Source organism: Amblyomma mixtum, chromosome 6 (genome assembly GCF_055824585.1).
Source record: "Amblyomma mixtum isolate Tamu chromosome 6, ASM5582458v1, whole genome shotgun sequence".
In the NCBI taxonomy this organism is placed as follows: domain Eukaryota; kingdom Metazoa; phylum Arthropoda; class Arachnida; order Ixodida; family Ixodidae; genus Amblyomma; species Amblyomma mixtum.
The window spans coordinates 147,862,384-147,886,891 of NC_143017.1; the positions used below are offsets into that span (position 1 = coordinate 147,862,384).

Below are 24,508 nucleotides of genomic sequence, written 5' to 3' on the forward strand. Positions count from 1 at the left end.
AAAATTTCCAGCTGAATAACAGCGACTACTTTGCAATGTATCACGTTACCTACAGTTGTTATTTTTAACTTGTGTTTTTAATTTATGGCTAAAATTTAAGATTATTTAACAAAAAATGTGTGCAAACGTTTCAAGGTTTTATTTAATTTGTTGTGTCGTTTATTCTGGTTTATTGTTTACCTGCTGGTGCTGGCCACGGTGAAATAACAGCGGTGGGGGAAAGATGGCCGACGGCGGTAGTGGCTGTGCGAGTGTGGTGGACGATCCCGAGGAACGAAAGCACTTTCAAAGAATTGTGAACGCTTTTAGGTCTTATAGGTAAAGCTTCAGAAAAGCCCCTTTGTGTGTACTTGTAGCGCGGTTGCAGAAATGTCGCACGAATAAAGTTACATGACACTGTTGCCACATCCTGATCGGGTCGTAAAACCGGCGCTCCTTTGGTTCTGTTGGTGAGCACAAATGATGCGGTTTAAATATCGTTGAATGAGCTGCCATCCATGTAAATGCTACACAGGCAAATAAAACAAGGTCTTTCTTTTTCTCTTTGTTGCGGATGATTGTGGCATCAAAGGAGGAAAATCTGAAAGAGGTCTTATTTGTAATTGGCTCCGAAAGTGGAACTGTTTGCGCGGCTCAGCACTGTTCAGCCCAAAAGCTTGCTGCTTCGTTTGTTCTACGACAAAGTAAGCTTGGCAGCCTTTCCTTGAGGCTTTTGAAAAGTTTTAAAATGGTCGCGTAGTCGTTTTGGTGGGGCAGTGAAAAGTGCTTATTGTCACAACCGTTGTCAAAAAGTCGAAAGTGAAATGTTTTGTCCGGGTGAGAGTCAGCTCGAAAAGCGGCGGGTTTACAAACGCAGGATAGCTGACGTTATCATGCAGTCATATTTGAATTTTGTTCTGCTCTGATGTGTAGCTCGTGCCGAGACCGACTCTTCTGGTATGGAGAGCCTGTGTAACTTACATGGGGGATTCTTCAGTCGGACGCGAAAGAGGGCTAATGCATCCAAGTGGAGTGCCATGTGCTATGTCACAGCCATTGCACTTTTTTCTTTTTTAAGCTGACCCTGAAGCAGAGGCCGCCTTAATCTTTATAAAGATTAGAGGACGTGCATGCACTCGGAACTAAAGTAGACTTGAAACACATTAAACAGCTCACTGATACTCATGACTGCATTCCTGTTTGAAATATAGAGAACATAGTTTATGTCACTGCTGCGGTTGTTGCAGCATGTCACGAATGTAGATCGCCGGTAAACATTGTTAATTTCTTTGCACTGACAACTAGGCTTTTTAAATCTTTGGAAAAACCACAGAAGTTACCACAAGGCGACTGCTTTCCTCATCAAAATATAGCTAGGTACTACCAAGTATAAATCCTTATTGAGCATAGGAGCCTAGAAAAATTAATTAGACAACTAATGCATGCATCCAAAAATCAGATGATGCAGTCAGCACATATGCACTCATCTCTATTCAACGAAACATGCCATGAAGAGATTTAACTTTTTTTGCTGCTGCTAGTGTTCCATAAGCATTCGTGATCAGATGCACACTTTATGAACAAATGAAATGGACATTTGATGTTTCCTGCAGGACTTACTCCCTCCGACGACTGTGCAAGGTGGTCAAGTATGTGTCCAGCCTACCGTCCTCCCACCAGCTCATGCTCAGGAGTTACAGGCAACACCTGGACGAAGTCCGGGTGGCTATTGACCACAATTATGAGGTCCTCAAATTGGTGGTGGCCAACATAGCGCATATGTTTGAGAACGCCGACCACTCTGATGACGTAAAGCCGACAAATCAGGTCAGGTGAATTATTTTCGCACACATCTTGGAATTGCCGAATGAAATAAACATGCTTGTGTCACAAGCACTAAAAGTAAATGGGGCACAGTGACATGATGCAACTTGACTTACACACTGTGCAGTGGATGTTAGCTTTCGTAATTTCTTCATCATCCATAGTCAGAATGCATCGACTGCACAACGCAGGCCTCTCGCAGTTCTCTCCATTTTTCTGTTTCCTATGCCAGCCATGGCCACCCTATCCCGACCAACTACTTTAACTCATCTCTCCGTTTGGCTTTCAGCCAGCCCTGCTATGTTTACCTTCCCTTGGTATCCACGTAGTTGCTTTGATAATTGGTTGGTGATAATTAAATGAGCCAATACCCTGCTGTTTACAGGCCTTCCAAGTTTTGTTAGGTTGTGCGTGTAGATTTGCAAACTGTGTTGCATTTACTTTTGCAGCCTGTTCTCGCGTGGCAAAGCCCCACGGCAGTGAAATTTGAATTGAGAAGTAATGTATATGGTAGCAATTTAATTCCTCTTGAATGTTGCATAGTTGTAAATCTGAGCAACTGCATCAGGTGTCCACATTGCATCGAATCGTCGAGGGATCTCAGAGTGGATGCATGCACAGTGTGAAGTCATCTCTGGTTAGGTACAATAAAGGACAACGACCTTTCTCATTGATCCCCAATTGCCCTGTCCTGTGCCAGCCCTGGCTACTCTATCTTAGTAAATCTCCTAATCTCATCTGCCCATCTGTCTCTCTGCCGACCCCAGCTTTTTTTCCCTTCACGATAAATTCGCGTGTTACCCTCAGAGATTATCGGTTACCTGTCTGTCACATCAGTACCGACCGTACTTTGTGTTCTGTGCAGGTTCAAGCGACCTCGTTGGACATGGACAAAGTTCAAGGTGTCCTGAAGCAGTTTGTTCGGGAGTGGAGCTCTGAGGGGGCTGAGGAACGGAAAGCATGCTTTCAGCCAATTCTGGATGCTATTGCAGAATATTATCCGATAGACGAAGTGTGAGTTGAAAACGAGGAAGCAAAAAACGTGTCAGGTGCAGGGCCGCATGCTCACTTGAGGAAGGGAGTATCTTGTAGTACTGTCATTAAGTATTTTTGTTACACAGCAGAGGTTGTGCAGATCCTCCCTCCAAACAGCATATTTTGTGTAGCTAGCTGGCATGCAGTAGTTATTTTTAAGCACAGTTATTTCTCAACTTGATTAATTTGGTTGCTAATTTCTGATAAATGCTGTGTAAGCTTTATACCAGAGTTCAGGAATTTGTTGTTAAGGGCTTAATGCAGGCTTAAAGGGACACTGAGGAGAAATTGAAGTTGACTTGCATCGACAGAATACCAGCTCCTGATTACAAAAACGCCATTCATACTGACAACAAAGCTCTTGTAACATAGAAAAGAGCAAGAACCAAAATACAGGTATCGCCGCCACAGGCCAAACTCGCAAGTACAAGCTTCATGACGTCATAGGACAAAACAGTGTTGCTAGAACCTGTTGTGTGCGCGCGAAACCAAGCACTCGTGTTATCGCGTACTGTCTGCGCATGCTCACTGCCCGGCTATCTCTTATCGGGTAGCCCGTGCTGGCTTTAAAAGACCGCTCGCACGGGCCCACCGCGCTCAGTATGTAACCTGTTGGCTTCCTGCCAAGTAGCAGGAATAAACGTTCCTTCGATGCTACGTCTACGCCGCCCAGTTCTTGGATGCCAGACATGACATATTGGCGACGAGGATGGGATGACCGCCGTACGGAATTCGCAGTGTGAAGAACCTGGCCTCTGTGTAAAAGCTTCCCGCCACGAAGATTTCCCTGCGGTGAAATTCCTGAAACTGGCATCACGGCAGCCGAAACTTCCAAGTGAGTCATGAGTCACATCGGCCACATTGAACCTTTCGACGAGACCACGAGTGAGTGGCGCTCGTACGAGGAAAGGTTGAAAGCCTATCTTTTGGTCAATGATGTTCCAGTAGCAAAGAAGGTTCCTGCTTTCCTAAGTCTCATCGGCGCGAAGACCTATGCGCTGCTCAAGTCGCTGACGGCACCGGACGCACCGTCGTCACGAGAGTTTGACAGTCTTCTGAAACTCCTGAGCGATCACCTGGCGCCGCAGTCGTCCGTCATAGCAGAGCGTGCGAAATTTTACAAGCGGTCACAGCGAAGCGGTGAGTCCATTACAGAATTTGTCGCGGAACTTCGAAGGCTGGTGCAGAGTTGCGAATTTGGAAGTTTCTTGGATGAAGCGCTCCGGGACTGTTTCGTTTGCGGCCTGCTCCGCGAGGACATTCAGCGTGTATTATTCACAGAAGACAAGAAGCTAACCTTCCAGAAGGCCGTAGATAAAGCTCTTGCCATGGAAACTGCAACTAAAAGCGCGGCGTTCACGCATAACAGCGCATCCCCGGCGTACGAAGTGAATAAGGTTCGAGGCGAAAAGCAGTCTGTGATGTCGCCAAGCTGCTTCCGTTGCGGGTCACCCAATCATTCTAGCGAAGCATGCCCTCATATCGGCGATACATGTTATAATTGTAACCGAAAAGGGCATATTCAACGCGCCTGCAGGAAAGGAAAGAAAGCTAGGGAGGCAAAGCCCCGGAAACGTGTGAAGATGCTCACGTCCGTCCGAAACGAGTCGTCTGTCCCACTTAAATCAGTCAACGCAGACCCATTTACTGTACCCGTGAACGTTGACGGTGTCCAACTGACGATGGAGCTTGACACCGGCGCAGCCGTATCCGTCATATCATGGCGCGAATTCCAGAGGCTGTTTCCACGTAAGCGACTTCAGCCAGCATCGTTAAAGCTGCGCACGTATACTGGGGGTATGATAAAACCGAAGGGTCTGGCGAAAGTCGTCGTGCACCACAACGACCAGAGCGTGGAGCTTCCCCTGTACGTCGTGGACACTACAGGACCGGCACTCCTCGGCAGAGAATGGTTGCAAGATATTCGTCTGGATTGGAAGAACCTAGTTTTTTTTAATCACCTTGGTCTCTCTCGAGAAATGTCAAAGCACTGGCAAGAAAAGCTGGAAGCCATGCTAGACAGCCATTCCGAACTTTTCAAGGATGAGCTAGGTACCATCACGGAAGAGCAGGCCGAGCTTGTCCTTCGCGAAGGGTCACAGCCGAAGTTTGTAAAGGCAAGAAGCGTTCCCTTTGCTCTGCAAGGTGCAGTAGAAGCGGAACTTGTGAAAATGGAGAAGCTGGGCATCATAACGCCTGTTGCTACAAGCGAATACGCAACGCCCTTGGTACCGGTAGTGAAGAGGGATGGAAGCCTCCGGCTGTGTGGCGATTATAAAACCACCGTCAATCCCTGTCTGGAAGCAGACCGGTACCCGCTACCTCGGATAGATGACCTTCTAGCAGCGCTTGCAGGAGGAGAGGAATTTTCGAAGATCGACTTGAGTAGGGCCTACCAGCAGGTAGTTATGGCGGAAAGCTCCCGGAAACTACTGACGATAAACACGCATAAGGGATTGTATACTATGAACCGTCTGGCTTTCGGCATTTCGTCCGCCCCAAGCATATTTCAAAGAATTATGGACAACATGCTGAAAGGTTTGGAAGGAGTCAGTTGCTACCTTGACGACATCCTGGTCACAGGCAAGACCAAGCAAGAGCATTTCCATAACTTGGAAGCCGTCTTGTCAAGATTGCAGGAACGCGGTGTGCGCATCCGGCGCGATAAGTGCTCGTTCTTTCAACGAGAGCTCCGTTATCTGGGCCACGTCATCAACGCCGAGGGTGTTTGCGCATCGCCTGAAAAGGTATTGGCACTGCTTAATGCGCCTGCTCCAAAAGACAAGCAGCAACTGCAGTCATTCCTTGGGATGGTCAATTATTACGGCAAGTTTGTTCAGCGTCTGTCGACTTTGGCACAGCCGTTGTACAGGCTGCTAAAGCAAACAACAGAGTGGACGTGGGATGCGTCATGCCAGCTTGCTTTCACGGAGATAAAAGCAGCTATGGCTTCCCCTCCAGTTCTTGCCCATTATGATCCGAAGCGACCGCTTCAACTTGCCTGCGACGCATCTCAGTACGGCATAGGCGCAGTTCTTTCGCAGAAAATGATCAATGGATCAGTTCGACCGGTTGCCTACGCATCCCGCACATTGTCAAGTGCCGAAAAGAACTACAGTCAGATCGAGAAAGAAGCCCTTGCCCTCGTATTCGGCGTAAAGAAGTTTCACTTCTACGTCTACGGAAGGTTCTTCACGCTTGTGACTGACCATAAACCACTGCAAACAATTTTCGGCCCGAAAACAGGCATTCCCGCGATGGCAGCTGCCCGCATGCAGCGTTGGGCGCTGACGCTGTCAGCCTACAACTATGCTCTTGAATTCAAGAAATCTACCGATAATGCGGAAGCAGACTGTTTATCGCGCTTGCCGCTCGACAGCAGCGAAAAGCAATCGGCAGAAGAAAGCGAAACTTTTTATTCGCTTCGTTTGGAAACGCTGCCTGTCACAGGCCAAGACATCGCTCGTGAAACGAGGCGTGATCCTTTACTAAGCAAGGTACTGAACTTCACAAGTGCTGGCTGGCCGTCGCATGTCGCTGAGAAGGAGTTGAAACTTTTCTTCGACAAGCGTTTGGAGCTCACAGTTCATCAAGGGTGTTTAATGTACGGCATGAGAGTAGTCGTGCCTCCAAAACACCGAGCCTTCTTGCTTGAGGAACTTCATCAGGGTCATCCCGGTATCGTAAGATGCAAAGAACTCGCGAGGAGCTACGTCTGGTGGCCTGGTATCGACGCGGACCTAGAGCAACACGTGAAGAAATGTGAAGAGTGTCAACAGCAACGGAACGAACCAGCACCGGCTCCGCTTCATCCATGGTCATGGCCGACTTCGCCGTGGCAAAGAGTTCACTTGGACTTTGCTGGACCCATGAAAGACAAAATGTTCCTTGTTGCTGTGGACGCACACTCAAAATGGCCGGAAGTTTATGTCATGCAGAAGACTACGGCGTACCACACAATTCAGTGTCTCCAAGACCTGTTCTCGCGTTTTGGCGTACCCGAGACCATCGTGACCGACAACGGACCACAGTTCGTTTCCGAAGAATTCAAGAGCTTCGTCAAAGGCTTCGGTGGTCGTCATATCGTGAGTGCAGCGTACCATCCAAGCACGAATGGCCTTGCGGAGAGATTTGTACAGACAATGAAATCTGCGTTGCGGAAAGGACGACCCCAAGACTCCTTGCAGGCAACCTTACAGACGTTCCTGATGACGTACCGCAACACGCCGCATGCGACTACAAGAGAAACTCCAGCAAACCTTTTCATAGGTAGACGACTGCGCACGAGACTCGACGCAGTCAAGCCTTCTGTCGGGGGAAGAGTGGCTCAGCAACAGCTCTCCGATATGGTGCGACGCAAGGCACGTGAGCGACTTTTCAACATCAACGATGAGGTCCTCGTGAGGAATTACAGAGGTCCTGAGAAATGGGTCCCTGGCACTATCATTCAGCAGTCTGGCCCCGTTTCATTCAAGGTTCGAGTTAAGACGAATCGTGGGGTGCTCATTTGGCGTCGTCATCAAGACCAGCTACTGCTCAGCATCGACAGCTCAAAGCAGAGCATCATGGAAGATTTTATTCCAGATTTCGGGGATCCTGAGAGCGCCAACGAGCCACTTCCAGCTGCGGCCCCTGCGGCAACGACCGACCCTCCAGGGGAGCGACGCTATCCACAGAGGGACCGGCGACCTCCTGACAGATATCAGCCATAGCATTAGTTGCATTGTATAATGTAGCAAAAGTACTTTGTGCTCATTAGGAGGAAGGAGATGTTGTGTGCGCGCGAAACCAAGCACTCGTGTTATCGCGTACTGTCTGCGCATGCTCACTGCCCGGCTATCTCTTATCGGGTAGCCCGTGCTGGCTTTAAAAGACCGCTCGCACGGGCCCACCGCGCTCAGTATGTAACCTGTTGGCTTCCTGCCAAGTAGCAGGAATAAACGTTCCTTCGATGCTACGTCTACGCCGCCCAGTTCTTGGATGCCAGACATGACAGAACCAATAGTTCTAGCAGCACTAGGACACGAGAAGCCACGAATCACTGAGGCGCAGCAAATGCATGCGCAAATCTCCTTGACGTCACCAGATGGCGCCACGTACCCGACAGCTACGCGCGCTCCTGCAGCGCCGGGACCAATCAGCGCCTGCTCACAGCGGTATGGGTAGGGTAGTATGGGGGCTCCCGGTATTCCGCTAACGGTAACAAGGTACACGGTATGCTAAAGGTGTCTATTTGCGAGAACTTCGTTGATGACTTCGAGAGCGGGATCCATTGTAACGCTGGCAAAACGCCGGTGCAAATGTAAACGAAGCGACGGCCGCAATAGCCGATAGATGCCTTCAACGTGCGGCCGGAGGTAGCTTTCTTTTCGGCTGCTGCTGGGCCTCACTGCATGGCCGCCAGAAATCATGGAGTCTGCGTTACGTCATGTGCACGTCATGTTTCACGTCACTTAGTCCTGTGTCGTCATAGGAGAATCCCAAGTTTGAATCAGAGCGGCGGGAAAAACTTTTTCAACTTCGAATCCAAATTTCTTAGAAATAAATGCATCTTTTGCTGCCGGCCAAGTGGCAACAAAGCCATGAAATGCCGAACTATCGGATTTTGCTGTAAAAAAATATTAATCGAGCTCTCCTCAGTGTCCCTTTAATAAACTGTCCATCTTGCATTTATACAGTGGTGGAGCGGCTAGTGACTAGTAACTTGTTCTGTGCCACTTAAGTTAGAAGTTGCATTTGCACTTGCTTGCAGCATTTGAGCTTTTAGATGGAGGAAAAGAAATTAAGTTTTGACATGGCTGCTGGGGTTTAGGTATGACGCCTGCCTGTCAGTGAAGCCAAGTAAACGGTTAGAATACACCGACATGAGGGCTGCACCTCAAACCTGGCAGCCTCTGTTGGCTGTCTTTTTCTTTGTTTTGCACTGTTCTGTTAACTCACTTTAGTTGAGTGATTGAGATTTTATATCTGACACAGTGACTTAAAATCCGTGACAAGGTTAATTTTTTTCCTGCTAGCTGTATGCACAAGATAAAGCTCTGCGTGAGCTGTAAACTAAAGAACAAAAAGAGGGGGCATTTGGAGTCTGGGTGTGAAACAAGGCAGTGCTTCATAAGTTGCATGTTCTCTTTTCTCTCTTTTGCCATGGCTTTCAGAGAGCCAGGTAATGTCCACATTCTAGTGCCTGGAGCTGGGCTAGGAAGGCTGGCCTATGAGATTGCTCGGCAAGGTTTTGTTTGCCAGGGCAATGAATTCAGCCTTTTCATGCTGTTTGCCTCCAACTTCATCCTCAACCGGTACGTACTTCCCAAGGCTGGTTTTATGCAATGCAGGCTAGCTCTATGGTCTTGTTCAGGTGTGAATGGCACAGTGCATTGATAACGGCTGTTATTGACTAGAACACCTCTGATGCAATGCATAGTGCATGAAAGATGTAGCCAGGCCTGTGGCTAGTATCTTGTGTTTAGCCAAAAGGAGCATTGCATCACTGTTGAAGTCAGCATTTTGTACAAAACTTGTGTAAGAAACAGGATGTAGAAGAGAATAGACAACATGAGCGCTTATTTAAGTCTTTGGTACGTCTAATTTTAGCGCAGTAGTGTGAAAGGCCCCGTTATGCAGAAAGTCCGGCTTTGGCATTGTCGGCGTTGTGAGCAAAAAACTGTGAGCATGACTCAGGCAGGTGGTGCCCAGAGAGCAACCTATAAGAAAGCTGGGCTACCTAGGTCACGTGACCTTAATTGCAACGTCATCACGACCTGCCCTCCGGATAGTGAGCAGACTGCCCACCGTGGCTGGAGGAAGTTAAATTAATGATTGGTCGCCCGGGAAGAGCAACCTGGGCCGCAAAAGGCTCACTGCTGGGAGCATCTGCCATCGCAGGGCAGTGTCACATTGCCTAACCGCTGCACCACTACTCCAGGAGGGGTATGAGGACTACCACTGATGTATGAATGTAAAGTAGAGAATGACCTTCTCCATATGTGGGAATTAACCCATTGCGCTATCGCATCATACCCCTAAGGTGGAGCTTAAGTGTGCCCTCCAATTTTTTCTCACTTATCTTGTAGTCATGGAAAACCAATTACCTCGACTTCATGCGCCAATAAACATTCATCAGCTTGGCTTGTTGGGCTTGTTGGTGTATGGTTCTGTAAGAAACTGTAGTGCAGCAAAAGACGAAAGACATGCTGATGCTGTACTTCTCTATTGCTGTGCCTTTCGTCCTCTGCTGCACTGCAGTTTCATTTTGATAAACATGGTCTGCTTGGGCAAAGCCCTTGTGTCAAATGACGAAAAATGTAGAGGTCATGTTTTATTCTTTACCTTTTCTAGTGTCTTTCTGTGCTTGGTAATATGAGTCATTATTTCACTGCAAAGTTGAGAAATTAGTACTATTGCATTTCATATTGTTAGGTATTAATAGTGCTATGCAGTATATTATTTCACTGTTGCTGTGATATTCACAAAAGGACTGGCTGTTTATTTTTTTGAGGAGAGTGCAAAACAAAGCATGGATAAATTGCTGCTTTCCTTATGTCAGCCCGAAATTCATCCATTCTTCTTATCTGTTTTGATTGTCAAGTAACTAGTTTTATTGCTGTACAGCTCTTCTCTCCCCTTACCTCTCTCGTTGTTGGGCACTTCCAGATGCAAGGGCACCAACCTTTACAGCGTGTACCCATGGGTGCACCAGTACTACAACCACATGACCTCGGCCGATCAGATCAGGGTGGCCCACTTCCCTGATGCCAACCCCACCGACGTCCCCCCCGAGGCACAATTTTCTATGGCAGCTGGCAACTTTGTGGAGGTGTACAGCTCACAATGTGCGTATACGTTCATTGCTGTGGCTGTAATCTCCATAAACCACTCCTAGCAGTTTGGGTCACCATTGCACAATGCAGCATCTTAGCCTTGGTTCACTCTTCTTAGGAGAGGTGTTCATTTTTTTTTCCCTTTTTTTTTTTCATGAGGGACTTCAGAGAATTATTTATTGTTGCACCCATATGTACACTATGGCTTGCCATTAGCCTCTGTTACATGTATTAGTGTTTATATATTACTTATATACTCTGTCACAATTAAGTTGCGCATTCTTTCGGTCTACAGATGCTTATAACCTGTGCTATGCCTTAATGTAAGGTGCACTGAAGAGGAATCTAAACTTGTCTTTTTGCCGCGGGAACTCGATCTACACGTTCCGAGCTTTCTTAGAAGCTGCGAGTTATTGCCCTGTGTGGCCGATTTCTGTAATTAAATCGAATTAACATCCGGCTCCCGCCTTTTTTTTTTTAATTCTTCCTCGTACGGTGGGCGGAGTCGACCAACGCGTGGAGTGCCTTTCACCCAGTCCCGTGGCGGCTTGCCGCTCTGCCATCGGCGGAGTAATATGCAGTAGTCCGTAGTAGCAAATAGTCCGCGCGTATTTTTATTTCTGCGGGCTTGTTTTGCGGCTATATTATCTGCAAATGAAACTATTTATTCATGGAAACTTAAAAAACAAAATAAATCGAAAGCAAAGCCGCCACGGAGCTGGCTGAAAGGCACTTCACGCGTTGGTCGACTCTGCCCACCGTACGAGGGAGAATTCAAAAAATAAAGGCGGGAGCTGTACGTTAATTCGATTTAATTAGGGAAATCGGCCACACAAGGCAATAAGTATAAGTCGCAGTTGATAAGAATGCTAGGAACGTGTAGATCGAGTTCCCGCGGCAAAAAGACAAGTTCAGATTCCTCTTCAGTGCACCTTTAATGTAACAGCTGCAGCAAGGCTTAGCACTGGCAGTAAGGCATAGTAAGGCAGTGGACACAGCATGCACTGCGTCCACTGTTACATCTCTAACGCTCAGTCACTGAACACAAGTTCATGGGTCTAGTTCCTGGTGACCATAAGTCATTCTTGATCTGAGGGGAAACGCAAGGCCACCCGTTTCCTGAGATTTTGACACATGTTGAAGATGAGAGCATTGTCAAAATTAGCCAGAACTCTTCATCACAGTGAACATTTCAAAACATAGGGGTAAGCTTTGGCTTTTGAACGCAAAAAAAAAGAAAAACAGTCACATCATGCTAAGAGTTGTCATTGACCTTGTTGTTGGGATGAACAAAGGCTGTTTTTTTATGTACCTCTGCAGTGGAACAGTGGGACTGCGTGGCCACATGCTTTTTCCTGGACACGGCACCCAACGTTGTGCTGTACATAGAGACGATAGCACGCATCCTGCGGCCGGGGGGCCTCTGGATCAACCTGGGCCCTCTGCTCTACCACTACGCAGACTTGCCCAATGAGGACTCCATCGAGCCCAGTTATGAAGACATCCGACACATTATCCTTGCTATGGGTTTTGTCTTTCTGGTCAGTTGTTTTTCTTGAACAAAAGGTTGTCGCAGAAATTGGGGAGGGAAACAGCATGCTGCTGAGTGGACTACAATAAAGTGACAGGACAGTTACCGCTCTGTAACGCGAGATTCAGCAACAGCTGTTAAGGTATTGCTATTTCGCTATATGTTGAGGTAGAGAATATGAGAGTGACTTCATATCTGTATAGTTCTAGAGCGCAGTTTTTCCATGCTCCTTTTTTGAGTAGCTTTCCTCTCCATTCCGCCATTCTTGTTGCACATCGCCCCCGAAGACTCTCTCCTTGGGCAGCGTGTTACTCAGGAACTGCCACAGATGGACCGTGCTACATTCCTCCACTCTCACCATACTTTCCCTCCTCTTTCCATGGTAGCCACCCTCTGGATGGTTCCCGTGGTAGCCACCCTTTGGTTACACATTCCTACAAAATCTCACCATACCCTCCTCCTCCTTCCAGGGTAACTGCCCTCTGAGTGGATCCCACCAGTTGCACCTTCTTACACTTTCACCATACCTTCCTTCCACCCTCCGGATGGTTCCAGTGGTAACTGCCCACCAATTATGCCAGCTACTGTTGTGCTACTACTACTACTACTGCTGTGACACGAAATGCAGGACCAGGCACCAGCTGCCGCTGTAAAAACTACTGCACTGCTCTATGTCGGTCAGTGATGGTGGCAATGATTTTCGTGGCCTCTTTTTATAGCGGGCGATTGAGTTGATTGGTGACCAATGTTGCCAGCCTAAAAAAATGAATATGCTGCAGTTTATTTCGAACCAAAGCACTCTTTTCTTCTTGTTCCCTGCTCACTGCAACATATTTTCAGCTGTGTAAGTTTGCAGAACTGCGTGGCTGACAAAGAAACATTTTTTTTTTCTCTCTGCAGAATGAGTGCTTCCCCAGGTTGAAGGGTTCAGAGTATATTTGTATTTATGATTATCTTGTGCATGAAGTTACCTCTCGGCTTTATGCTAAATGCCTGATTCCTGGGAGAGTTGGTGGTTTCATGCTGCGTGGGTCCTGTAGTTTTTTTCAGCTACTTTTACTGCCAAGTCAGGTTCAAAAATGAACACTCGCATGTGTTTTTCTTCAAGAGTGTGGTGTGTCATGAATGTGTAACCGGTTAATGAATGTTCGGTTCATGGGGTTTAACGTCCCAAAGCGACTAAGGCTATGAGAGACGCCGTAGTGGAGGGCTCCGGAAATTTCGACCACCTGGGGTTCTTTAACGTGCACTGACGGTTAATGAATGTGGGCTTTACAAAAACCCTTTACGTAGACACCCTGGCACCTGTTTTTCAGGATTGATCTGATTATACACGCATCAGGTGTATTACTGCTTTCTATCCCACTTTTATTCATGGTCATTGCTTTCGTTGCCTTATCTCTCTCTCTGTGTGTGTGTGTGTGCGTGTGTGTGTGTGTGTGTGTGTGTGTGTGTGTGCGCGTGCGTGCGTGCGTGCGTGCGTATATATATATATATACACACACAGACACTATGCACAGGTATTTCAGGGAAGACTTTCAATAATTCTCAGAAATAGGTTTTTTTTAGGTAAGTATATGGCTTTTTGAACATAGTATTAACAATGTTGGCGGACTACAGAAATGTGGTGAATCATCTTAAAGGGACACTGAGGAGAAATTGAAGTTGGCTTGTATCGACAGAATACCAGCTCCTGATTACAAAAACGCCACTCATACTGACAACAAAGCTCTTGTAACGTAGAAAAGAGCAAGAACCAAAATACAGGTATCGCCGCCACAGGCCAAACTCGCAAGTACAAGCGTGACGATGTCATAGGACAAAGCAGTGTTGCTAGAACCAATGTTCTAGCAACTCTAGGACCCGAGAATCCACAAATCACTGAGGCGCAGCCAATGCATGCGCAAATCTCCTTGACGTCGCCAGATGGCGCCACGTGCCTGGCAGCTACGCGCGCGCCTGAAGCATCGGGACAAATCAGCGCCTGTTTTCCGGCGGTAGGCGGGCTCCCGGTATTCCGCTAGCGGTAACAAGGTACACGGTATGCTAAAGGTGTCTATTTGCGAGAACTTCGTTGACGACTTCGAGAACGAGATCCATCGTAACGCTGGCAAAACGCCAGTGCAAACGTAATCGAAGCGACTGTAGCGACGGCCGCAATAGCCAATAGATGCCTTCAACGTGCGGCCGGCGGTAGCTTTCTTTTCGGCTGCTGCTAGGCCGTACTGCTGGCAGCCAGAAATCACGGAGTCTGCGTTACGTCATGTGCACTTCATGTTTCACGTCTCTTAGTCCTCTGTCGTCATAGACGAATCCCAAATTTGAATCAGAGCGGCGGGAAAAACTTTTTCAACTTCGAATCCAAATTTCTTAGAAATAAATGCATCTTTTGCTGCCGGCCAAGTGGCAACAAAGCCATGAAATGCCGAACTATCGGATTTTACTATAAAAAAAATATTAATAGTGCTCTCCTCAGTGTCCCTTTAAATAGTAAACTGGTTAACTAGTTTTAATAATTAACTTGTTAACCAGTAGAGTTAGGTACCTGGTTGTAAGTAGAGAATTGTAGAGAATTAGAGAATTGTAGCCGGTCATGAGTAATAGTCATATCAGTGTTTAGAATTTTGAAAACGCGATTACCTTTGGTGCTGTGGCTCGACAAAATTTGGCTTTTTTTTTAATAGTTACATGCACTGCAAAGGTTGCTTTGCTTGCATGCTTTTTGAAAGGGCATGTATTTTGGCGCGATATAGCCAAATGCAGCTTGCACGATAGAGCTTACACCTTGTCGCTCACCTCAATCCACCTGTGTTTTTCTCAGTGACTCAAATTTTTTTTTTGCTCTCTTACTCTCTGTTTTGTTTGTCTTTTTTTTTCAGAAAGAAGAAACGGGGCTTGCAACGCCATACACCCAAAATCCACGTTCGATGATGCGGTACGAGTACCGTAGTGTTTTCTTTGTGTGTCAGAAATCGCCACAGCAGCCTGATGCTATGAGCGATGCATTTCACAATGAGGTTGATGACAGTGACGGTGTTGATTCCTGATTCAGCAACTCCGGCCATCTGAACAGTGAACACAAGCACTTGTTGTACATTTAGGAACACATTGGTTGATTGAAAACTTATTTCTACTTTTGATCAACACGTCTGTCTGTAAATTTGTGCATGAAGAAAGGGGTTGGCAGAAAAAAAAAATGCAAAGTAAATGCCAGCATTTGATGCAGAACTTGTTTGGATTTGAGCATTATTTGTGAGTGAAATAGCTGTTATCGACATCGGACAAATTCAAGGCGCTCTTAAGAATGTATAACCACAGGTGCTGTGCTAGTTAACTTGCTGAGCTTGTGTGTTGGGCTCCTTGAGGGCCAGCACAGGGCTCTTATAACATAAACAGTGGGTGTAAGTGAAAGCAGCTGGTTCATTTCTGTTTTCTTCCAAAAGAGAAAGATACTAAAATTTCACATGCAGTACAAGCTTGCTGTATTTTTTTGCCTGTCTTAAAGGCAAGTGCATTTCATGTTTGTTGAGATGTGCACAAATTGTTTACTTGCTCAGGCTGTCGCTGGGGGAAAAAAAAAGGGTTCGTATCCATTATACATGCTGATGATGGGACTGCAGTCATCATGCAAAAGATTTGTTTAATTTAACTCTAGCTAATGCCAAAGTACGCAGTTAAACAGATGTAATTTGCCTTCGGACGGAAGCACAAGTGTAGCGGTTGTTTGAATTAATGAGGCTTCACAGCATTTGTACATGTTGATGCTTCGTAGCCTTTGACAGCATAGAGATGATGTTCTCACTGTGAGGAAAGTTTTGGTGCAGGCAGCGGCTTATTATTTTCATTTCCTTTTTGGTTGCCCCAACCTATTCTTTGTGAGGAAAGTTTCTATAAATAAGAAAAGAGGCCCTGTGTTTTTACCACATTGTTCTGCAAAGCATAGCTGCTGTGAAGCTGCTTGTCTTGGATGTGTATTTATGGTTTGCTTGCAAAAAATGGGAGTACCATTCATCTCTAGCATCTCTACTAGCATTCATCAGTGTATGAGCTTCCTGCATTTTCTCTCTGGCGGTCCTTGCCTTTAAATGCGGCCCAGGCTGACGCCTCTGCCAGAAAAGATATAAATGTAAAAAAAAAAAACTTGTCCGCGTGCAGTGTGTTGCAAGATGGAGCTAATGCACCAAGATTGTGCATAAGCAACACATACTTTAGATTTTGTGCAAGTTTAAACTGTTCAGTTCTTGTTGTAATGAACAGATTGTGCTGTGCAACTTGCAAAGAATTTGTGCCTGGGAGTGATGCACCCCTGGTGTGGTGCACACAGAATGGAAAAGCCAGTTATTGTAAGTGGCATTGTTCCCTTAGCTACAGGTCACATTAGATTTCATGAGGACATACTCAGGGTTGCAGAGCTCCTTTGGTTATATATATGATGCCAGCCATTATCTTAGCAATGCCGGTTTGTGGTGCGCCCATTTATTAATGCAGATTTATTTTTACTTCTTTACTGTAAGTATATTGCAGTCTTGTCTTAACAGCATTGTTTGATCCATTATCAACAGATAGAGCATTGTAGTAGATTGTGATATTTTCTTAGGTTATGTAGTGAAAGCTGTGTGTGACGAGCTGTTTCGTCTCTGGTAGCTTAGTAAAAAATTGCAGCATTGAAATTTCACTTGGTCATTGCCTGTAACACTGTTTGTTGCTGGTTAATTCAATCCATGCACGAAAATGCAGTTAATGACTGTCATTACAGATCTATATTAACTAGACCACTGTCTGTGTTAAGTCACTTAACTAAGATGTCTGATATGGGATCAGACCTAATTCTACAATTATGCCATGTTCTGTAGCATAAGCCAGCTATTTAAAAGCTGCCATCATGGTGCTTATATTTTGTGGTTTCTCTATCAGATCTCTGTAAGCCTGAACATAACTTATCAGCACTTAACAAGAACTCTGTCAATTTAATAAAAATGTGGTGATGTGAATTTGAGTAATCTTTGCATTCTCTTGTTGCTCAGTACTATAGCATCTTTTCGATGTGATAAGTCAATAACTATGAAGTACTGTCATTGTGGTACCAAGTGACGCAATACTAACAATTAGGCTTTTTTTTTTGCTATATAGTAAAAAAGCACATCTGTTTCTCTTAATTTTTTGCTGAATGTACCTGGCTCTGAGAGAGGAATGATAGCACAACTAAAGAATCCATGAGATTGACTACCATCCTTTCACACCACACACTTGCATGACAAAAGTGTTGCATGTCTTGAGCCTTGCGCTGATTAGATATGCATCTGGTAACAAAAAAGACAACACCTCCATGCAGTTGGGAAAGTGTTGTGTGAGAAGCTTTTGTTTTATGCCATCAGGCACCACCTGTTTGTGTGAATTAAGTGGCACCATTATCTAGTGTTGACTTGATTTTTGTTCTGCTGCCATTCAGCTCCTTCATACTCGAGTCATTATTTGTAGGGGTGTGCGAATATTCGAAATTTTCGAATATAATTCGAATATTATATTTTTAGTATTCGAATTCGATTCGAAATCCAAGTATTCGTGTTGTCTCGAATATTCGTATCTAGCCGAATATTCAATGTGAGCACCGGCGTTCATTTCGGTCCGCAAGCCCTATTGACAGACATAACAACAAGGCGGCGCCCAGAGCAATGCGCATTCCTTCCTCCAAGGGCCATGCCGTAGCTGACTGCGCTGGTGAGCTTCTTTGTGGCTATACCTGCGAAGCTGGTATAGTCAGAGCTGTGCACGAAGTACCTCGCAATACGTGCCAGTTCAGTGCCAAGTGAGAGGGCATTTTCTGTGGCTGGAGGAGTCGTTTCAGCTAGAAGGGAACTACTTCTGCCTGACCATTTGGAGCAGCGGGTTTTCCTTCACGACAACCTTTCATGTTCATCCCAGCAACGCGCGTTCGTGCTGATGGCAAGCTAGCCTTAATCAATGCTGTGTACCAGCCATCTTCTCTGATATTTCCACTCTTCTAAGAATAATGTTCGAGACTGATACTTTTTGTGCAGCCACACACACCTTTTGTGTTCATTTAATCATCGATAGTTGAACTGTGATGTTCTTCGGTGCTCAAATAAATGTTTTGTAGTGGTTAAATGCATCTGTCCTTGATTATTCGATATTCGATTTGATATTTGGAGCCAAGTATTCGTATTCGATTCGTATTCGAAGAATTTGATATTCGCACACCCCTAATTATTTGTCTTCACTGAAAGCGAAAAAACATAGAGTTCGATGCTTGTGTTCACGTGGGAGCATTCTGCTGTATAAAACTTTCTCAATAGATCAAACCTTCTGATAAAAGCATTGCTTAAGAAACTTACCTCGAAGCTCACTTGATTTGTATGAAGTTGACAGAAAAGTGCTCAAGAAGCACGTCATCGAAAACTAGAACTACGTAGTAGTGTTTTCTTGTGAGTGCAATTTTGTTTTAAGTAAATTATTAAATTTCATTAGGCATAATCAGCATCTCGAACACTATCCTGAGGAATATTGTGCAACATCACAGTAAGTACCCTTTTCTCTCTAAATTAAAGCTACTCACAGTACAACGCCTGAGCCAGAGACTTCTGGCATTTGTCTCAGTTAGCGCACCATGCAAGGTGCATAACAGCATTTGAGCATTTAATTCTAAATACTGTGTGTTGTCAGTGGATGTTAAAGAACCCCAGGTGGTCAAAATTTCTGGAGCCTTTCACTATGGCATCTGTAATAGCCTGAGTCACTTTGGGACATTAAACCCTCATAAAACATAAACCAGCCATTTGAGCATTACACTGTGGATTATTTTGACTTAGCATGGTTTCTTTGCAGGCTAATCAAAACATGTGTTGCATATCCTGGTTTTCTCTCTTTCGTGCTTGACAGATTTGTTCTTGTTCAGTTACTTGTAGCTGGTCCAATAGGTTGCAGAGGCACTGCATGAGCCAATAAAAATGCTTGCTTTTAAGTCAGTTGAGAAGCCTATTGAAAGCATTTCGATGGTGGGCCATCCTCATTGTAAGTGTTGTGCTTGTTAGCTTGAGATGGTCTTTAAAGGCTGCATACCAGCATTTGCACTAGTTGATTGCACAGGTGCCAGGCAGTATTCTAGTGTCGGTCGATAGATCATTATGTCTAAATGCCACTTTTGCTTGTGATTGCCAGTAAGGAACAGCAAAACCTGTATGATAAGGATCCTATGACCTGGCCTTCTGCATCTTTGCACCTTGCTATGACAAGCAGCATTGTTTGCTGATTTCCAGTAACCTTATGATTTAGATATTACATTACTCCTTAAATACTTTAATATTTCTACCACACTGTGGTGTTAATATGTATGACTGATTCCCAAGCCGTGCTCTGATAACTTCGCATGTCCTGAGGATGTGCTCTTGTAGTCCGGATGACAATTTGTACTGGACATCCTTCATGTATTTTGCGTGCAAAATGAGCTAACGTCCGGAAAGAAGTCCCAAGTCTGAACCTTCTTCTGTATTTTAAGGATGAATATTTGTCAAATATGGCACTAACATCCAATAAACCTTGCTTGACATATATAAGTTGCGTTCCAAGAGCAATGCTGTCTCGCGCACCTGACTAAATCTCACATAGATTTGCAGGCCTAGTGGGAAATAAATTTATGAAGCATGACTACAGAAAGACGGAATAAAATGACACAATTCAAAGTCATAATTTGAAAGAAATATGGGCTATTTGCCGTGTAAAAAGGGGTTAGGCTCCATTTGAAGTATTTTTCTCCTTACACTAAATTTTAGAACGCTGCTCTGCATGCTCAAGCTGAGGACACTGTAATGAGTATTTTTTAGTACTAGCACTTATAGTGGCCATTCCCCACATTTAGATTGTTTTGTGTTTGTTTGTCTGAAGCCTGTGGCAGCCAGCCCACCGGATTGTGGGCAACCTGCTAGGTTTGTGTGCCGAGGCAGGTGGCAGTTCAGTTAATGACTGGTCGCGAGAGGTTGCTCGGGAAGAGCAACCTGGGTCTCACAAGGTGCACCGACGGCAGCACTTGGCATCACATCGCTTAACCGTTGCACCACTGTACAAGAATCTGCGGACTCCCAGGGATCTATGAATATAAAGTAAAGAATGAGAAATTCCGCATATATGAGCATTAACCCGTCATCGCTATACGAAAAACTTCCGTCCGTGAACAATGAATTCGAACACCGGAACCGAAATGAAAACCGAGATGCTAGCGCACTTAATTCGCATTTGGCCTAACTACGCAAATCGACCGTCAAATTTTTTTCTATTCATCGGTAAAGTACAGTGGACCTCTGGCAACAACAAAAAAGAATTGCAATCAAGGTTTGTTGGGCAGAACCCAGTTAACGGTCGAAGCGACAAAAAAAAAAAAAATGTCTTTTCACAATTTCAGTTCCATGATTTGACGTGTGGTGGTCAGTTTAATGTCGTGGAAAGGCACCATGAAGGTTCTCTAAAGCGTATTTTGCGATCGTGTGGGGAATATCTGAGGCTGGACGAAAGGACCACCTGAGTACCTGTCCAGTACGTCTACAGGATGACGCAATATCAAATGAAAGCCCAGAGGACGTCCTGAAAATGTATTTATTGCTGTGTAGTTAATGACAGCAGCCAGTGATTAATCATTTGAATTAGCTCTTTCTGATCCATTTGATATTATGTTCCACTATATTTTGTTAAAAGGAACTGCTTTACTTGATGCAGTAGACCTTTCCACAAATTGCAGCGCCGCGCCATCCCCTAGCGGATCCGCGCAAAGCATGATGGGAGAAAGGAGCGGTCGCCGCCCGCGTCGTCTGCTGTCAAGCGTGTTGCTGTGTTGTGCCGCCGTGTTCAGGCGTTGTGCGTCTTCTCGTTCGCGTTGTAAATGTTGCAGCGCAGTGCTGTGGTGGTTATCTCTTAGTCTTTCTGCAATTATGTGGGGATTTTTTTAGACATTCGACATGTCTGCAGATTAGAATCGCGGTGGCGGTCAAAGGTGCTGCGTGCCCGGCTGTAGTAACAACACAAGAAAGGACATCAACATTTCATACCACGTATTCCCCAAGGACAAGAAGCTGAAGCTAGAATGGGTGCGCAGGATAAATTGGCAAGGCTCGCAAGGGCGATTTACCCTGTGGAAGCCTTCGAAACACCACAAAATATATGGTACGCATTTCAACACGAGCGGGCGCATGGGATACATGGATCGTCTCTCCACGATCTTTCCACACCGAGTGTATGCGAAACGGACGCCTGCTGTGATTACGCAGAGCAATGGGCACATGCGAATCTCCAACTTCGGCTGGTGACCGGGGCAGAGGGCGTCGCGACTAGGTACGGCCAGGACGCCACAACCGGCAGCCTGAAGGCCGCCCGCAATGCTGCTGCATAATTTTCGTTTTTTTTTGTTTTTTTTGGGGGGGGGGGCTTTTATGAATAAAGTTATTCACCACCACCATGGGCACATGAGCGGCGAGGGCTCTGTGTATACATGCATTGGGAGAACGCCGGTCTGCGTCTGCTGGTGCTCGGCTGGTGATCCGTGGCCGCGGAACGCAACATCCGACTGTGTCACGCTTACTGTGTCAACCAACTGTATCATGTTTAGCAAATAGCTCGTGTTCTGTCTAAGGGAGTGCTTGAAGATTATATATTACAGCAGTGAACATTTACCGCGTCAGCATGAAATTTCCCCAGGAGTGCGCCGATGAGGACAACTGCACTCATACTGTTGTTTACATCGGTGTGTACGAACAGTTAGTACTCGTTTTTATGACATAAAACGCAATCGGCGCTTTAGTTCTATTAATCAACCTGTTTTCTTTTTTACCGGCTGTAGCCGTGCTTGTTTACGCAGTGCGATAATGTGTGGGAAGCGGCTGTTGACATCGCGCAGGACCAGCGCTTCTCGTTTTTTGTCCCGGCTTCCTCCGACGTGACCAGTACTTTATTTTAAACTACTTTATCCAGAAGTATGTTTGGCGACCGTTCGCTTTAACTGAAACTGCCTAATTTGTCATCCACAAGCTAGCGACGGCGACGACTGCTGCTGGCCGTAAAGCACGGCTCGGCAGTCTGGGTCACACCGGCGTTTCACGTTCATCATATGCGTGCCCAGCGATCTAAGCAACAATTAATTTCAGGTCACTATTGCCAAAACTACACTCGGTGACCATTTTCATTCGCTAAAGCTAGTGATTCGCTCATCACAACCGCCGCAATCACAGATCATATTCCACGGACCCACTAGGCCTAGTGGTCGCGGAAAGGAAGGGAGTCGTCGTCGACTGAAATTAATTTGGCAAGCGGTTATCGCTGGTGACTGTTCAGGTGTGCACATGTGAAATATGGCCGTTCGTTTCGCTCATTTAGAAGCGCGAACATATTTGCACCGCCGCCTCATCACCGTGCTTTCGCTCAGCCGCCGACAAGGCTGACCGTCCGCTGATCGGATTCGTCGGTGTCGTTGGCCTGAAAAACCTGTCCCACTGCAATCATATTATAGTAAACTAGATATTTAACTATAATCACATGCTGCTGTTGACCGTGATAGTGTCGTTGTCGGAGCAGTGTGACCACCGCCGTCGTCATCGTTGTACACTGAAAACGAGCTGAGGCTTTCGAATGCGCTTGGAAGGTTTCGTGTAGCACCGCGCGCGTCCGTCGAGTCCGAATGTCATTACAGTTTTCGAATGTCATTCGAACGTTCCCGTGTAGCACAGGTATAAGAAACAGCGATGGCAACGAGATGGCAGAGGAAGGCTTTCCGGTGATCAGGCGCGCAGTCGGAGAGACGGAACGAAAAGACGCGAGCGCGGCGCCGCGGCGCTCCGTTTTCCCAGAGTGCTTTGCGCGGCCGTTTGGTGGCGCGGCGGAATTTGTGGAAAGGTCTGTTCATAACAGATGGCACACTGAAGCAGACGACAGCGCGATGGCGGCTAGAACCGAAAGCGAAACTTTCGTCTAATATACACATGTTATATATAAGAACTGTTTAAGTGTAAAACCATGTAATAAATTAATAAACACTCAAATATAAATTTATTACAGTTTTTGTTACTGCTAATTGAGTAGTAAATATTTAGTTGAAATATATCTCAGTTCCGAAACCATTGGAAAATGAAGAAGTCAACGTCGGTACAAGACACGTTCAAGCCAAAGCTGCAGCATCTTGATTCGGAACGAGCAGAAGCCACCCGCCACACGCGCCACTCGAAGTTCAACCGGCGCGACGCTTACCGTCGCCTCAGGTTGCATTTCGCTTCTTTCGCCGCTACAATCTGCGCACGTCCCTATGTCCGGTGTTTGAAACCGAATCGATACTGACAGCAGATTTACATCGCCGATCCGGTTTTGCCAGCCGTTTTCGAGTGGAGAAGCCGGTGAAGGTGGTCATCTTGGCGAATCTTAGTAAGTTCATTGACATTTCTGACTCCGATGTCCGCGACCTGTTCGGACTCGCCGCTTTCGTCCACACTGCCAAGTTAGGTGTCCGTTTTCGGCCTCAGTGCGAAGAAAAACCTGTCCGAGAATGGATGACGTGCCGCAGTTTACGGCGACGGACTACACCGTGATGTGCCTGATGCTGTGCGTTTCGTCGGGCATCGGCATCTACTTCGCCATCCGCGATCGGCGTATAATGTCGAACAAAACGTTTCTGATGGGCAACCGGGAGCTGGGTGTTTTTCCCGTGGCCATGTCGTTGATGGCGAGCTTCCAGTCAGCCACCACGGTGCTTGGCTATCCGTCAGAAATGTACTACAAGGGAACTCAGTTTTGGGTTGCCATCTTCGGCCTGGCCCTCTCCAATGTGATTGCCGCCGAACTTTTTCTGCCGGTCCTCTACAACCTCCAAATGACAAGCGTCAATGCGGTAAGCAGGCTTTGATCGCTATTTTCCTGTGTTGCTCTTTTTTTTTTTTTTCATCGATCTGATCTTAATTTGATTTAGTCTCGTGTCGTACTTGCAAGTGTGATCCGCGCGCTAACGTCGACGAATATTTATGCTCTATGTCACTGCTTCAACGCTGCGCGACTGTTAACCGTGTTAATCCTCGGCTACTATTTGTATGAACTCGCTTGCTGTTGTGGTCACTTCACCGCAATTTTAATCCATAGCTCCGAGCAGAATAGTTATTGAGAGTGAACTCTATCTGTATGAGTTCAACCGGAACTTCGTGCTAGCGTATTAAGCTTCAACGTAATCAGGATTAAGAAACGAAGCGGGAAATAATCAATACGTCCACCTATTCTATAATGAACGCACTCCTCTCTTCCTGGTATCGATCATTGCACAACCTATCTGAAACGAGCGATCTAA

At 46.0% G+C, this 24,508-nt stretch overlaps 2 protein-coding genes across 4 annotated transcripts in view; both read left to right on the forward strand.

Annotated features, from left to right (window-relative positions):
• Positions 1 to 204: 204 nt before the first annotated feature.
• On the forward strand, positions 205 to 17,182 carry LOC149340722 (protein-L-histidine N-pros-methyltransferase CARNMT1). 2 transcript variants are annotated; one of them, XM_089549562.1, is made up of 7 exons: positions 205 to 318; positions 1,593 to 1,806; positions 2,669 to 2,817; positions 8,994 to 9,134; positions 10,489 to 10,667; positions 11,976 to 12,196; positions 15,066 to 17,182. In XM_089549562.1, the coding sequence occupies exons 1-7, from the start codon at positions 224 to 226 to the stop codon at positions 15,231 to 15,233; spliced, it is 1,167 nt and encodes a 388-aa protein (XP_089405688.1). In that variant the 5' UTR covers positions 205 to 223; the 3' UTR covers positions 15,234 to 17,182. The 2 variants fall into 2 exon arrangements, with proteins under 2 accessions (XP_089405688.1, XP_089405689.1); XM_089549563.1 differs by having other exon boundaries at positions 223 to 449.
• A 6,166-nt stretch (positions 17,183 to 23,348) lies between these two features.
• Positions 23,349 to 24,508, forward strand: part of LOC149340723 (sodium-coupled monocarboxylate transporter 2-like) — a 91,587-nt gene continuing 90,427 nt past the window's right edge. Inside the window, exon 1 of one of the 2 annotated variants that reach the window (XR_016283643.1) lies at positions 23,349 to 24,061. Coding sequence is in view for 1 of the 2 variants with exons in the window: in XM_089549564.1 (XP_089405690.1) it covers positions 23,720 to 24,061 (342 nt within the window). In the remaining variant the exon portion in view is untranslated. The remainder of the gene's footprint in view (positions 24,062 to 24,508) is intronic. The other variant, XM_089549564.1, reaches the window with a different exon arrangement.